The 12,967-nt window shown below is 43.5% G+C and overlaps 1 protein-coding gene across 6 annotated transcripts in view; it reads right to left on the bottom strand.

Annotated features, from left to right (window-relative positions):
* Myo5c (myosin VC) overlaps window positions 1–12,967 on the bottom strand; it is a 91,959-nt gene that overhangs the window by 48,510 nt on the left and 30,482 nt on the right. For all 6 annotated transcript variants that reach the window (XM_040274737.2, XM_078049599.1, XM_040274736.2 and 3 more), the window contains 5 exons: window positions 9,362–9,443; window positions 6,750–6,890; window positions 4,775–4,900; window positions 2,136–2,219; window positions 96–230 (listed from right to left, as the gene is read on the bottom strand). In XM_040274737.2, coding sequence (XP_040130671.1) covers window positions 96–230; window positions 2,136–2,219; window positions 4,775–4,900; window positions 6,750–6,890; window positions 9,362–9,443 — 568 coding nt within the window. The remainder of the gene's footprint in view (window positions 1–95; window positions 231–2,135; window positions 2,220–4,774; window positions 4,901–6,749; window positions 6,891–9,361; window positions 9,444–12,967) is intronic.

The following is a 12,967-nucleotide window of genomic DNA, read 5'->3' as shown; positions in this document are numbered from 1 at the left end:
GGATTTGAAGAGGCCCATGGTCTATGGCCAGGTCTGAGGTGTGGGTCCTATGATTGCTCCCCGGGGACCCCCTCGCCCTTAGCATCTTCTTGTACCTTGCTCCCAACTGTGGTCCGGAAGTGCTTGCTGTTTGGTTTGATGACTTGCTTAGCAGATTTAACTGTGATCATTGAGCCGAAAGGGGAAGAAGGAATGGGATTTTCTTGAAAAAAGTTGGCACAGAGATGAAACTGGAAGTAAAAGAGAGGATTTCAACATCCAAAAGTATCTGCCCACAGTCCTCACTGGTGCAAACCAAGAAGTTACAACAGCCATCTAAAGTAGTGGGTAGTATAGTAACCACCTCAGCCACTATCTACAGCCAGAGCTCAATCCCGCTCAGGGTCATACTCACTAAGGGTGGCCCATGGCTTCTTTCTCAGGACAGGGGACATAGAGGACAAGTGTAATGTCTATATCTGGATATCATTCCAAGGGTCAGAAAAGTGAGACACTTCTATTCCCACCTGGTGCCCCGGCTCACCTGGAATCTCCTCCTTCCTTCCCCACCTTCTCATCCCTGCAAATCCAACCCCTACCTAGCAGTTGAGGCTCTATTAAAATGTTCCAGCTGTGCTTTCTTATAACACTCTCCCTGATGTCCAACATGAGTTAATCCCTATCTTCATCTTCTATTTGTACCTATTTTAAGGCAATTGTTACTTTCTTCCTTGTATCACTTATTCCCTTGAATGTCCCTCTTGTCTCCGAGTGAACCTCATATTTTGTTTTTGTTTTGGTGCTGGGCCTCAAGCATGCCAAGCACAAGCTCTGCCCCTGAGCTACTCCGCCAGTCCCTATTACATTCTTCTAAACCAGACATTGACAGTGTCCTTCAAGGCTGAACTCTGCCTAAGGTGTTCTTGTATGCCCTCAGGAATGAATGAATAGGAAGCTCCCACTGTGTGCTCAGTAGATACACCTATTTCTGTTTCACCAACATTTGCCTTCATCTTCTAGACTGGACCCCGTGGCAACTCAGCTAGGGGCTGGTAAATTAAATCCACTATTTTTTTCCTCACAAAAAAAATGCAGTTTGTTTCAATATTGATTGCTCTGTCATAAGCCAATTTTAATAAATTCAGTTGTCATGGCCTGGCATCTATTTATAATCATCTGTGCAAGTTCCTGGGCTCTTTGGGAAATTGCCAAGAAATTTGAATATCAATAATGTGCTCAGATCTTTTAAAGGAGGGAAAACAAATATCATAACCAAATTACCACAGGAATGAAGCCTAATGCATGAAATATTCTCAAAATTTCATAAAGAAATATCTAAAGTAAAAGAGAAGAAGCCACAAGCCATTCTTTTGGTGAAACTATTCATCATAGAAAGTATGGACTTGAGGACCCTAGACATGCCAAGCAGCATGTCCTTCCTGAGCAGTCTCCCTTGGCATGTTTTCATTGTCTCTTAATACTACCAACCTGCTTGTTTACACATCCATCTAGAGGGACATAGCTCCCTCTAGACCCTGAGCTCCACCAGGGCAGCAACCTGCTGGCTGTATCCTCAGAAATTAAAACAGCACCGGACACATGGCAAGTGCTATTGAAACGTGTGAATATCTGAATTAAAGGTGAATTGTGATTCCCTGATTGGGTTAGCTGTCTTCCTTTCTGGCATCTGCACATTTAGTTTCTGATTTGCATATAATTGATTTTAAATGCTTTCAGCTGCTAGAAGGATGTTTTACTCCCAATTTAAAAAACAGTTATTTTTGGCCAGGCATGGTGACCATGCCTGTAATCCCAGTGGCTTGGGAGGCTGAGGCAGGAGGATTGCAAGTTCAAAGCTAGCCTCAGCAACTTAGCGAGTCCCTCAGCAACTTAGGGAGTCCCTAAGCAACTCAGCAAGACCCTGTTTTTAAATAAAATATTTAAAAAGGACTGAGGATGTGGCTCAGTGGTTAAGTGCCTCTGGGTTCTGAAAACCAAAAAAGGTTATTGTATCTACGAGCCAGCCACAACTTGCTATAGCCTAGACAACATGTGTACGTTCCCCCACCCCCTCTCTCTCTCTTTCCTGATATATATCTAGATCCATATCAATTATATAATGAATAATATTCATTACCCCTTAGGACTCCACAAACCTTGCTTGCTCTCAGGGTTTCAACCAGCATGTCATAGACAGTGTCTCTGTTCTTCTCGAGGAAACCTTCACATTTATACTCTACCTATGCAGAGAAAGGGACTGATTATTTTCAAAGAGACAGGATGTAAGTACAGTTGTCATTTCTTTCCTTTTCTTTCTTTCTCCACCCACCCCCTCTTTCCTTTTTGTTTCTGTCTTTGTGGTGCTGGGGATTGAAGCCGGGGCTCATGCATACTAAGCATGCACTCTTTCACAGAGCTACACCCCAAGCCCTCCTGCTGGACTATACCCAAATCCGCTCTTAAAAAAAAAAAAAAATCTTAAGAAAGAGGCTTATAAAGGCAATTTAATAAGGAGGTTCCTGTTTATCACAGCAATCCCTTTACAGGTTAGTTTAGGAAGTGGGGGATGGGTCTTCTGATATAGAGAGCCAGGTGCTCCTGCAGAACACTGACCACACTGCACTCACCTGTGGGTGCCCTCTGGCCACAGGTGACCACTCCTTTCCTGTAGCATGTGCAGTTCATACAAGAAAACCAAGCTTACGGCTGCCTTTGCTTGGGAAGCCACTAGCAGGAGGAAAAACTGAGTGGTGACCATTGGGTCCAATGCTGTTTTCGTAAATGAGCATTGATATGCAAGAAAGGAAACAAAAACTACCCACTGCCCACTGAGCTGAGTGTTCACTGAACCCTCAATGTCAGGCTGCGAGTGGGTAAATGCTTGCAATGCTTAAATTTGGCTTAAAAAAAAAAAACACAAACCCTCCATGTACTTTCTGGTTAGTAAGGCTTCTCAAATCCCTCAAGCAAATCCAGGGTGGCTGTCTAAACATTCAAAACCTCATAGTTTCTGTCTCTGGATTGTAAGATTAATATTTTATATATATGTGTATATATATACATATACATATATAATTAAAAATACACAAATATATATATAAATTAATATATTATATATATAAATTAAATAATATATATAAATATAATATATATAAATATAAATAAAATATATAAATTAAAAATACACCAGAAATTAATTATAGATATGGCAGATATGGCTCAGTGGTAGAGCATTTGCCTAGCATGTGAAAGGCCCTGAGTCTGAACCCCAGCACTGCAAAAACAAAATTTTTAAGAGTTGACTTTGAGCAGACAGGCCTTTTGGGGTGCTGAGGTCTGGAGCAGTGTCTCCTGGGTATGGAACCTGCCTGGTAGCCCCAAGGTGGGGAAGAGTCCTTGCTGGTAGATTAGGAACCAGGAGCACTGGCTGTTTGTAAACACTGCCCTGTGAATGAAGTACATGGATTCTTGCACAAATTCTTCCTGAATGTGTGAGAACCACTAGTATAAATGGACGGAGGTCTACCCAATAGAGAGCTTTGTGGGTTGAGGGAGACCATTTGCAGACCCAGTGGTCCAAGCAGCTGGGTGCCTTTGTGGGACCTCTGGGATTGAGGGATTATGGAGCAAGCTGCTGCATCTAAGCCCATCTACCTTGCTCTCAGAAGGATTTTATTCCTTCGGCTGATTAGACCCAGAATCTAATCTAACCTATAGTTTTTGTGTATGTTTTGTTTTTTTTTTTTTTCCTCCACATAGTCCAAAATGCTGCTAGTTCTTTTAAAGGGGTACTTCTTGGAAGTAGTAGATGAGAGAAGGATATGTATAAAAACTATGAATAAAGATAGACCCTTGAACTGAATCTCATGTGATTTTTATGGATTTTAATTGTTTCTTCTTTTCCTCTTCCCCACAAAACTAGAACCCTGACATTATGAATGACAGTTTGGCATACCATCATTTATTTCATAGGCATCTTTTCAGGGACCCATCTAAAAGACCCTAAGCATTGCATCATATTTAACAGTACTCTTCTGACCTTCAAAGGTGTTACCCCTTTCTAGGTCATTGTCCCCTCGTCCAGCCCCCAGTAACAGCCAGCAGGAAATGGACAGAGAGCAGGAGTTCCCCCAAGGAAGGGAAACAAACAAGAATGTGCATTCAGGGCAGGCACTTATGACAAGTTTTCTTTTTTGCCTTCTATTTCCTAAGCTTTCTATGAAGAGATTTTTAAAATTATTTTTCTCCTGACAAAAGTAATATCTGCTTAGTAAAAAGTAAAATAAAAAGGAGCTGTATAGAAAACAAAGATGAAATTGAAAACTGATCACCTTGAGTTACCCTATGTTGTCACTATAATAAAGATATTCTGGTTTAATAAAAAAAGGAAAACCACACACACAAAAAGAAATAGCTTTCATCGATGAAAACAATTATTCTGACACAAAAAGAAATAGCTTTCATCGATGAAAACAATTATTCTGCTTGATTATCACAAGCTTATAGGGAAAACAAATTGGAAAAGGTTAATGGATTTACCAAATGTCAAAAATCAAAATTCTAAAAATCAGAAATAAAATCCATGAATGACACATTTGTCTTTAAAGCAGTCCAGTTGAGACTTGACATACTTTGTAATAAAAACAAATTAAGCATCATTACCCAGACACATTTGTGCAGGTATCCTTCATCAAAGCTACAAGCTACGTGGGATTTGAACCCTTCCAGAAAAACTGCAGCCATTCCTCTGGGAAGCACCGTTCCTGGGTAGAGAATGCACAAGACCTCACTGTACCTTATCGGCAAAGTGCTGGATGATAAAGGATGCGCTTGACATTCTGGGTTTTTCAAATAAGGAGTTCTTGTTGACAAAATTATTATACAGCTTTTGAAGCCAATTTTCATCAGTTCCATGTGGTAACTGGAAGAGAAAAGCAAATCAAACAGCAAGTAAGAAAGTGAGAGATGAAAGATGATGGAGGTGAGAAAAGCACTGATGTCGGTGGAGGCCCTCCCTTCTTGTTTGTTTGTTAATACTGAGATTGAACTCAGGAGTAGTCTACCACTGAGCCCCAGCCTCAGCCCTTTTTATTTTTTCATTTTTATACAGAGTCTCACTAAGTTGCTTAGGATCTTGCTAAGTTGCTGAGGCTGGCCCTTGAACTTGTAATATTCCTGTCTCAGCCTCCCAAGTCACTAGAATTACAGGTGTGCACCAACACATCCAACCCCTCCCTCTCTGATTAAAACAACAACACAAACAAGAACCCTGTAGACATTAATCTAGCTTTGATCTTAATAACCTTTAGGGTAGTTTCTAAAATTATTGTTGACTAATAATTGTGTATAATTTGTGGTATGTAGTGATATTTAAATGAGTATACCAATGTCCTTTTAGAAGAACAGAACTTTTCAAACTAAATGGAAATGGCTGTGTAATCACTTTTTTTTTTTAATTTCTGCAACTTGTGCAGAAATAAAAATGGGCAATATTTTGTGATTCTTCCAAAAGAAGTCTCAGAGTTCAGGAAAAACACAATGGGTTCCATGACAGGAGCATGGCTTCCTTTTCGGCACAGTGGGACAGAACTGGCACCTGCCTGTGTCCTCTCCAGGTCTGCCTCAGAATAATGGGTTTTCTTACCTAAGTAATGACCACCTTGAATTAAGATCTTACCTCCTTAAACTGAGCTCCTTGTAAAACTTGTTCTTGATGCTGGTGATTTTGAAACTATCAGTTAAATTCAGCCCAAACTCTGTGACTTTAATACCTCACTGTGTCTAAGTGACTTCTGCATTAGGTGTTTATGATTCACCTAGGAAATACCTGTGTAGAATAGATATAAATATTTCCTAGCAGCTTCTTTGGCCTTGGCACCCTGTGCCTTGTGGATCATTCCAGAACTCTTGGCCCTGATGCCTGCCCTTTAATTCTACATACTATAAGGGCTGAGGCACAGGTGGCATTGGAAAGGACAATTTGTGAGAAGAATCTTGGAAGAGAGAATTCTAAGGAGAAATCACCCAAAGTCTTCAATATTATTATTATTATTATTTTAATCTTTATTGTATTTATTGATTGATTGATTTTATGTGGTGCTGAGCATTGAACCCAGGGCCTCGCATGTGCTATGTGAGCACTCTACCACTGAGCCACAACTCCAGCCCCATCATCATTATTTTTAATACAATAAATCTTTGGGGGAAAAAACCCAAAAGCTATATTTAAGCATCAAAATATGTCATTTATAGCAAAAACATTAACACTCCCTGGGGATTTTTCTGGTGGAACACTGCTGGACTGACCCACTGTACAGCTACTCCTCCCAGAGGGTAAAAATAACAGGACAAATCCTAGAGACCTCTTCTCTACATCATATGGTGCTGGTTTTCCAGCTACACCTCCTGGTGACTCACAAGAACCAGGAAAAGAAAACTCATTTCTTGTGAGTCATTAACAACAGCAGGGCGTCATTTGCTGTTTCCAGGCCTATTCTGGGCACATGGTGCACTGGGGTACAACCTCAGAGGCCACCTCCTTGCTGGACGTCACTCAGATGTCCTGTCTGCTGCCCAAGGGTGGCATGCATTTGCCGAGGGAGGGCCGAGGGAGGGAGGGCCATCTGGCCCCTGGGGTCCTGTTATCATTACTGTCCCAGAATTAATATCCCATCAATTAGGTAAGACATAAGACTTTACAAATATTGCTCAAAAATAAAGGTTAAAAAAAAAGGATAAGATCATTAAAAAAAAATTTTTTTTAAACTTACCAAACATTCTTCATCCAGTAATTCCAAAATGCCCATCTTTGCTTCAATTAGGTCAATAACTGGCTGGTTGTCATAAAAATCTATCAGAGTCCAAGGGATGTCTTCCTTCATATATTCTTCTTGTTCAAGTTTAAAGACATGCTGGTATCCAAAAGTTAATATGGTAAGTAGAATACTGAGTATGCTCCCAAAGAGCAGGGTGCAAGCATTGGGGAAAACAGATAAAGGGTTGATGATTACATTAAAGTTTAAACAGAAAGATCTTTGTTGGCAACCCCCCCTTTCCTAGGACCAACGTCCTGAGCTTCTAATGTGGGTATAACTGTCATTGTCCCACCCGGTCTTAGTGGGTCCCCTGGTCCCTTAGTGACACCTCCTGGTGTCACCACCGTCTCAGCATGGTACTCAGTGTGGTCCTGGAGGCCCTCCCTGCTCCCAGCAGATTCAACCTCTTGGGCCTGCAGCAGAATGGCCGGGGGGTGGGCAGGCAAGATCTGAGGATGCTTGCTGCCCAGCCATTGTGAGAAGCCCACAACTTAGAGATCTGTGTGGACGACTTGTTGGGGCCATGAGGGTATCAAAGAGGCTTCCCAAGGGACAGGGCTCAGGCTCCCCTGGAGGACAAAAGAAGTTTTGGCTGAGGGGAGGAGCAAGAACAGCTCCTACAGCAGATCCCAGTGGGGATGGGTCAGGAGCTCCATAGGTGGTGGAGAGGTGAACCTTGTACAGGCTGTAGAGTACCACAGTGACGGGGAGGTGATGAGATGGCAGAGGATGGCATAAGTCAGATTATACAAAGCCTTCATGCTCCCCAGAGATTTCAGGTCCTGTGGCCTCGGGCCAATGAGGGAAAAGGCAGGAAGGTCATGATGACACCTGGGGTGGCTTTGAAGAGGGCAAGACTAGAGATAATAAGACTCAGCCCAGTGTTATTTGGTGGCTGAGACCCTGTGGGAAGCAAAGCAAGGACTAGGGGAAGGGGAGGGCTGAGGAGCAGGAAAGAGGACAGGGGATAGGGTGAATGGTGGGCTCAGGACCCAGGTCAACCCTGTTGGTTTAACCACGAAAAGGAGCAAGGCGGGTAGAAGGGTGAGCAGGCTAAGAGGGCAAGTAGCCAGTTCACTCCTGAACTTGTTCCTGTTGAGCCTCTGAGCATCTGGTGCAGCCCAGCAGCAGCCAGATGCACAGCCCAGAGATGAGAGTCCTCAGCAGAGCATCGTGTGACCTGTGAGGGTAACACCCTGCAGGGGCGGGGGCCTGCACAAAGACGGAGGAGAGGAGGGGTGTAAGCCAAAGCCTGTGTGTCCCCAGTGTCATGCTGTCTTCTCCTGGGGGTTGTGTAGGAGAATGAAATGCCCGGATGCTGGGTACTAACAGTGATAAGCTGTTCCTTGGAGTAACTGTTAGGATTTTAAAATGCATTTTCTATTATGAACAGGAATCAAACTTCTTTCTAAGGAAATGAAGCCAAAGTTTAGTTGGAAGCTAAAGGACAATGCTAGTGACTAAAGCATTTTAGCTTTTCAGATAGCTCTTCAATAGCCAAACCTCAAAATGAAGAAGCCGGCATAAAAGTACCATACTAGCTTGTGGTAGAGCCAACACAGACTGATATCCAGCAATTTAATTTCATTGATCTCTGGTTAGAAGCAAGGTATAAGTGCTGCTAGGGAATATAAAGAATGAATTCAATAAAATTCCTGCATCCAGGGAACTTAAAGAGGTGACAATTGTATTTAATACATGTAGCAATATCAAAATGCCAAAATATCCATAAGTAACACTTAGCTAATAGTTTTTAAGTGTCTTATCCATTTTTGTATCTCAGCACTCAATTCAGCACCTGGCATACATACTCTGCACTCAGCAAATTTGCTTTTGAATAAATGAATTTTGCCACTGTGGGAAAAATTGGAATCCATCTCTTATCTCTCTTTCCACCAGAGGACATATTTGAGTTTGTAATTAGGAAGGTACTACCTATGACTTGCTTTAAATTCAGGTTGCAGAAGCTCATTCCCATATTCCTCAGCCATCTGCTGTTAGTACTGATGCACTGAGGCAGGCACTGAACCAAGAGAGACAAAGAACACAAGACCGGGCCTCTCTGAGTGCCCACATGTATTTAAAGACATGCATGCAAATAATGATAATTCCATGTGATAGAAGCAAGCACAGAAGAATGTTTCCTAACCCCAAAAAGACAGAGGGCAGCACAGAAGACCCTCATGGAGAGTAAATCTCAAAAAGCCTGAGTTCTCCCAGTGAAGATGAAGAAATGGGGAAAGGACAGGAGCAGGTGGGTTAAGGCAGATGCAAAGATACAGAGGCTCACAAGACAGTGGAGTCTTCAGGAAACTAAATGGTTTATCCTGGCTGCGTAGAGGATCTGGGCAGGTGATGCCCCAAAGCTCAAAAGTTGGCTGGAGGCTCAAAAAGGATGAAATGGAAGACAAGAGGGTGTGATTTCAAAATATGGCCACAAGGTGGCACAGGGACTCAGCATGAGGCTCCCTTAACAATCGGGAAATTGGAAGATGGAGGAAAGCAAGACCGGCCTCTTGCTGGCTCAGGGCTGAGAACTAGTTCCAAGAAGGTAGAAAAGTACCTACCAGATTGAACTGTTGTTGCAGCTTTTCATTAGCATAATTGATGCAGAATTGTTCAAAGCTGTTCACATCAAAGGTTTCAAAACTGAAATACAGTTTAAACAAATTTTAAAAAAGGAAGTAGGACATGTGCATCCATTTATAGGCAAATGGTGTGTGTGTGTGTGTGTGTGTGTGTGTGTGTGTGTGTTGCTAGGATTGAATCCAGAGGTTTTATTTTCTTTTCTGACAAATTTCATAGCATAAAAGTTTGCTGTTTTATCCAAGTTTTAAATATACCTCTAGGCTTCCAGTTTTAATATCCTGGAAGTTTATAAATTACATTTTTCCTCATTATCTCCAAGAGGGAATCTGGTTGTGTACAATACACCTACCCAAAGCCAGGCATTTAAAAAGGCATGTCCCAATATGATGTACCCATTTAATCCATACAACACTGATGCCAGCATTATCATCCCCTTTTTATAGACCAGGAAATGACTCTAGAGGTTGGGAAACTTGCCTGAGATCACACAGCTTGTGTCAGAATTTAGCTGTGAGTCAGACTGACAGGACTGTCCATGCTTTCAGTGAGAAAGTCATGTGGGTCCTATATCCTCACTCCCTGCCCACTGCACAGAGAGGCAGCATGAATTTCCCTCCCCAAGGTTGGATTTTGCAATTCCTGGAAGGAAAAGGCAAGGTCATTTAATATCCCATGGCCCCACAGACCCCACATGGGGCAGGGCACAAATGGTCCTGCCTCCACTTTCAGGCTTTCAATAGCTGTCTCTGTGGTTGCCCGGGAGTTGCAAACTCAAGAGCCCGGAGCAGCCAGGCAGGAGGCACAAATGGGAAACAGGCTGACTCTCACACAATAATGAACTCCGAGGAGCCATGGCAAATGGGATTGTCCTAGGGGCAGCTGCTACTTGGCTCCTGCCAGCTGTAGCAGCCATAGATGAATGTAGGCTGGGAAATTAGATCACCTGATTCCCAAGAAAGGGCAGAAATCTGAACTTTTAGGTGAATCATTCCCTTTGTAAAACACGGTGCAGGACAAACAAATCACAACCCCAAATCCGCCACCTGCCAGAGGAGCACCCTGTTGGGAGGAACTGGCTCAGGCTTTTAGGTGTCAGCACATACACACATACACATCAACTCCTTTCACCTTAACTCCGCCCCATGTGCAGGACTCGGTGACCCCACTGTACCGAGGGGAAGGTGACTATGGCGAGGACCTGCAAGTGCTGCCAGAAGGCTATTTGGCCCAGTTCCTGGTGCCTCCAAAGGCTTTGTTCTTAATCGCTCTAATCCTGAGAGATTCTGCCAGCTCCAACCATGGGGCCCCTGAGTCTCTCTTGACTGAGCCATTTTGGCTCAGTTTAGAATTTCCTGGCCAGATAAGGGCCTCGACTGTCCTCTAGACAGCTTCAGGGGGACTCAGAGCAGCAGCAGGATGCACACAGCTCTGTGGCCCTGTTCCACCTCATCCTCGGTGGTTCAGAAGTCTGGAGGCTGATCTGGATAAGGAGGAGAGAACTGGGGGAGAATCAAATGGGCCTCATCATGCTCCAAAGCCCACAGCCAGACCAAGGATGGGGCTTTCCAGAACAAAGCAGAATGTCAAATGTCAGTGATTATCTTCATGCACTCTGAAGTTTCAAACGAAACCTATGGGAAGACCTAAACCTATGACTTAAAATGCCAGAGGTGCGTTGAGTAGAATAGCACTTTGCAGTTGGACAACACTGATGGTCTTCAAGGTCCTTCATAATTTTCCATTTGACCTTCACAGTAACCCTGTGAGAGGCCTGTCTAACAGACACAGGAGCTGAAATTTGGAGAGGTCCTGTGACTCCCTGGGGGACACACAGCTGGTCTGCTACCGAGTTTACTCCTTGGCTCTGATTCTCAGACCCAGTTCTTTCCAACCAAAGAACAAAAGCACACCACAGGCTGGAGAGTCATGGCCTTGGTTTCACTTGAATCTTAAACCTCGAAGCTCACAACTTGGGCTTTACTCATCTTCAAAGAGTAAAGAGTTTACTCGTCCTCCAACGCTTCCTTATTTCCAGGTCAAGCTGAGCTCTCAGAAGTTTGGGGTCTGCACAGGTGAGGGTTAGTCTGCACACAGGCATGCTGGAGAAAGAGGGAAAGATTCGCTCCACGCTAGAGCTCGGCCTCTTTGAGGGGGCACTTGTGTTTTAGAGGGTGACCATGAATTCATGGGTGGCAGCAGCCACGTGACTTTTATAATTTCTGAAGAGGAATTCCATTTTTAAATTAAAATTGTAAATATGCGCGAACAAGTTCTTGTAATTCACAAATACTCTTGTCTCAGGTTTGTCCGCTTCGCTGAAAAAACCAAAGTCTTTATTTCAGTGGTCCACAGGCCCACTGGACCCGGGTCTGGCTGGCCTGCCAGGCTCCTCACTCGCTGCTCCTTCACATTCCCATCCCACTCACCTCCAGCACACTCACCAACTCCTCCAAGGTATCAGCCCTGTTCCTACCTAGCTTCTGCCTACCCACTGAAACTAAGTCCCCAGAGGACCTGGACCCTGCGTCTACTCTGTTCCCCAATTACAGCCCAATATAGTAACTGGCAAATGTTTGTTTATTGGATGAAAATAGGAAATAATATATTCTTAAATATATTATATATAAATAATATATTCTGTTGTTTATTTACTTATCGGCAGTGCTGGGATTGAACCCAGGAGCACTCTACCACTGAGCTATACGCCCATTCCTTTTTACTTTTTATTTTGAGACAGAGTTCCACTAAGTTGCTGAGGCTGGCCTCAAACTTGCTATCCTCCTAACTTAGTCTCCTGAGTCCCTGAGATTAGAGGCATACACCTTTATTTTTAAAGTTAGTTTTTAAAACACAGAGAAGAACCTGGAATAATAATAGTCACAAATTCCCATCATTATGAAAGACGATTTTAAACTAGCCTAATCCTTTTTTTAAAGTTTACTTAAAATTTTACTGGCTGCTCAAATTCTTTCTTGGAACAACATGAGGTAAATAATTTACTAGAATCTCCCAGTAATGTATCAGTATTTTATAACTGTTGACATAAACCATTATTTGGGAGCCATATGTATTAGAGTCTAAATAAACAGTAACTCTTTTGTGGCATTGTCTCTCCTGAATCAGCTGTGGGAAGAGCTGACTCTATCTGGGTGAAAGCTCAAGGGCTTGGCAGTGGCCCCTACACCCTCCCCATGTCCACAGCAGGCAGCAGCAGGGGCGTGAAGTCCCAGGGCACAGCTAGCTCTCCCTTTACATGGGGAGAGTCAGTTGAGCTGCTTGTCACCAGGGTGTGGGGACTTCCAGTCTAGGTGGAATACTCTACAATGCCTTTCATGGGACAAACTTCCCCTTCTCCTCCTGAAAAGCTGGGGGTGGTGGGTGGTCCTGGGGGAGGGACAGGGCATCTGGGGCCAGTTGCTAACAAACAGAAGCCTGGGTGGTGACAAACCCCTCAAGCTCTGCTCCATGCCCGCTTCTACTCTGCCACTCTGTAGGCATCCTCAGCTGGAGCCGGATCTGAGACTCAGAAAAGCAGGGTGGGTAGAGAGAAGGAAAAGAACAAAGTCCAGGGTGAGACCAAGTGT

The sequence above is a fragment of the Ictidomys tridecemlineatus genome, chromosome 5, assembly GCF_052094955.1.
Source record: "Ictidomys tridecemlineatus isolate mIctTri1 chromosome 5, mIctTri1.hap1, whole genome shotgun sequence".
NCBI classification, from domain to species: Eukaryota; Metazoa; Chordata; class Mammalia; order Rodentia; family Sciuridae; genus Ictidomys; species Ictidomys tridecemlineatus.
This window is presented reverse-complemented; position numbering and strand designations above follow the sequence as displayed.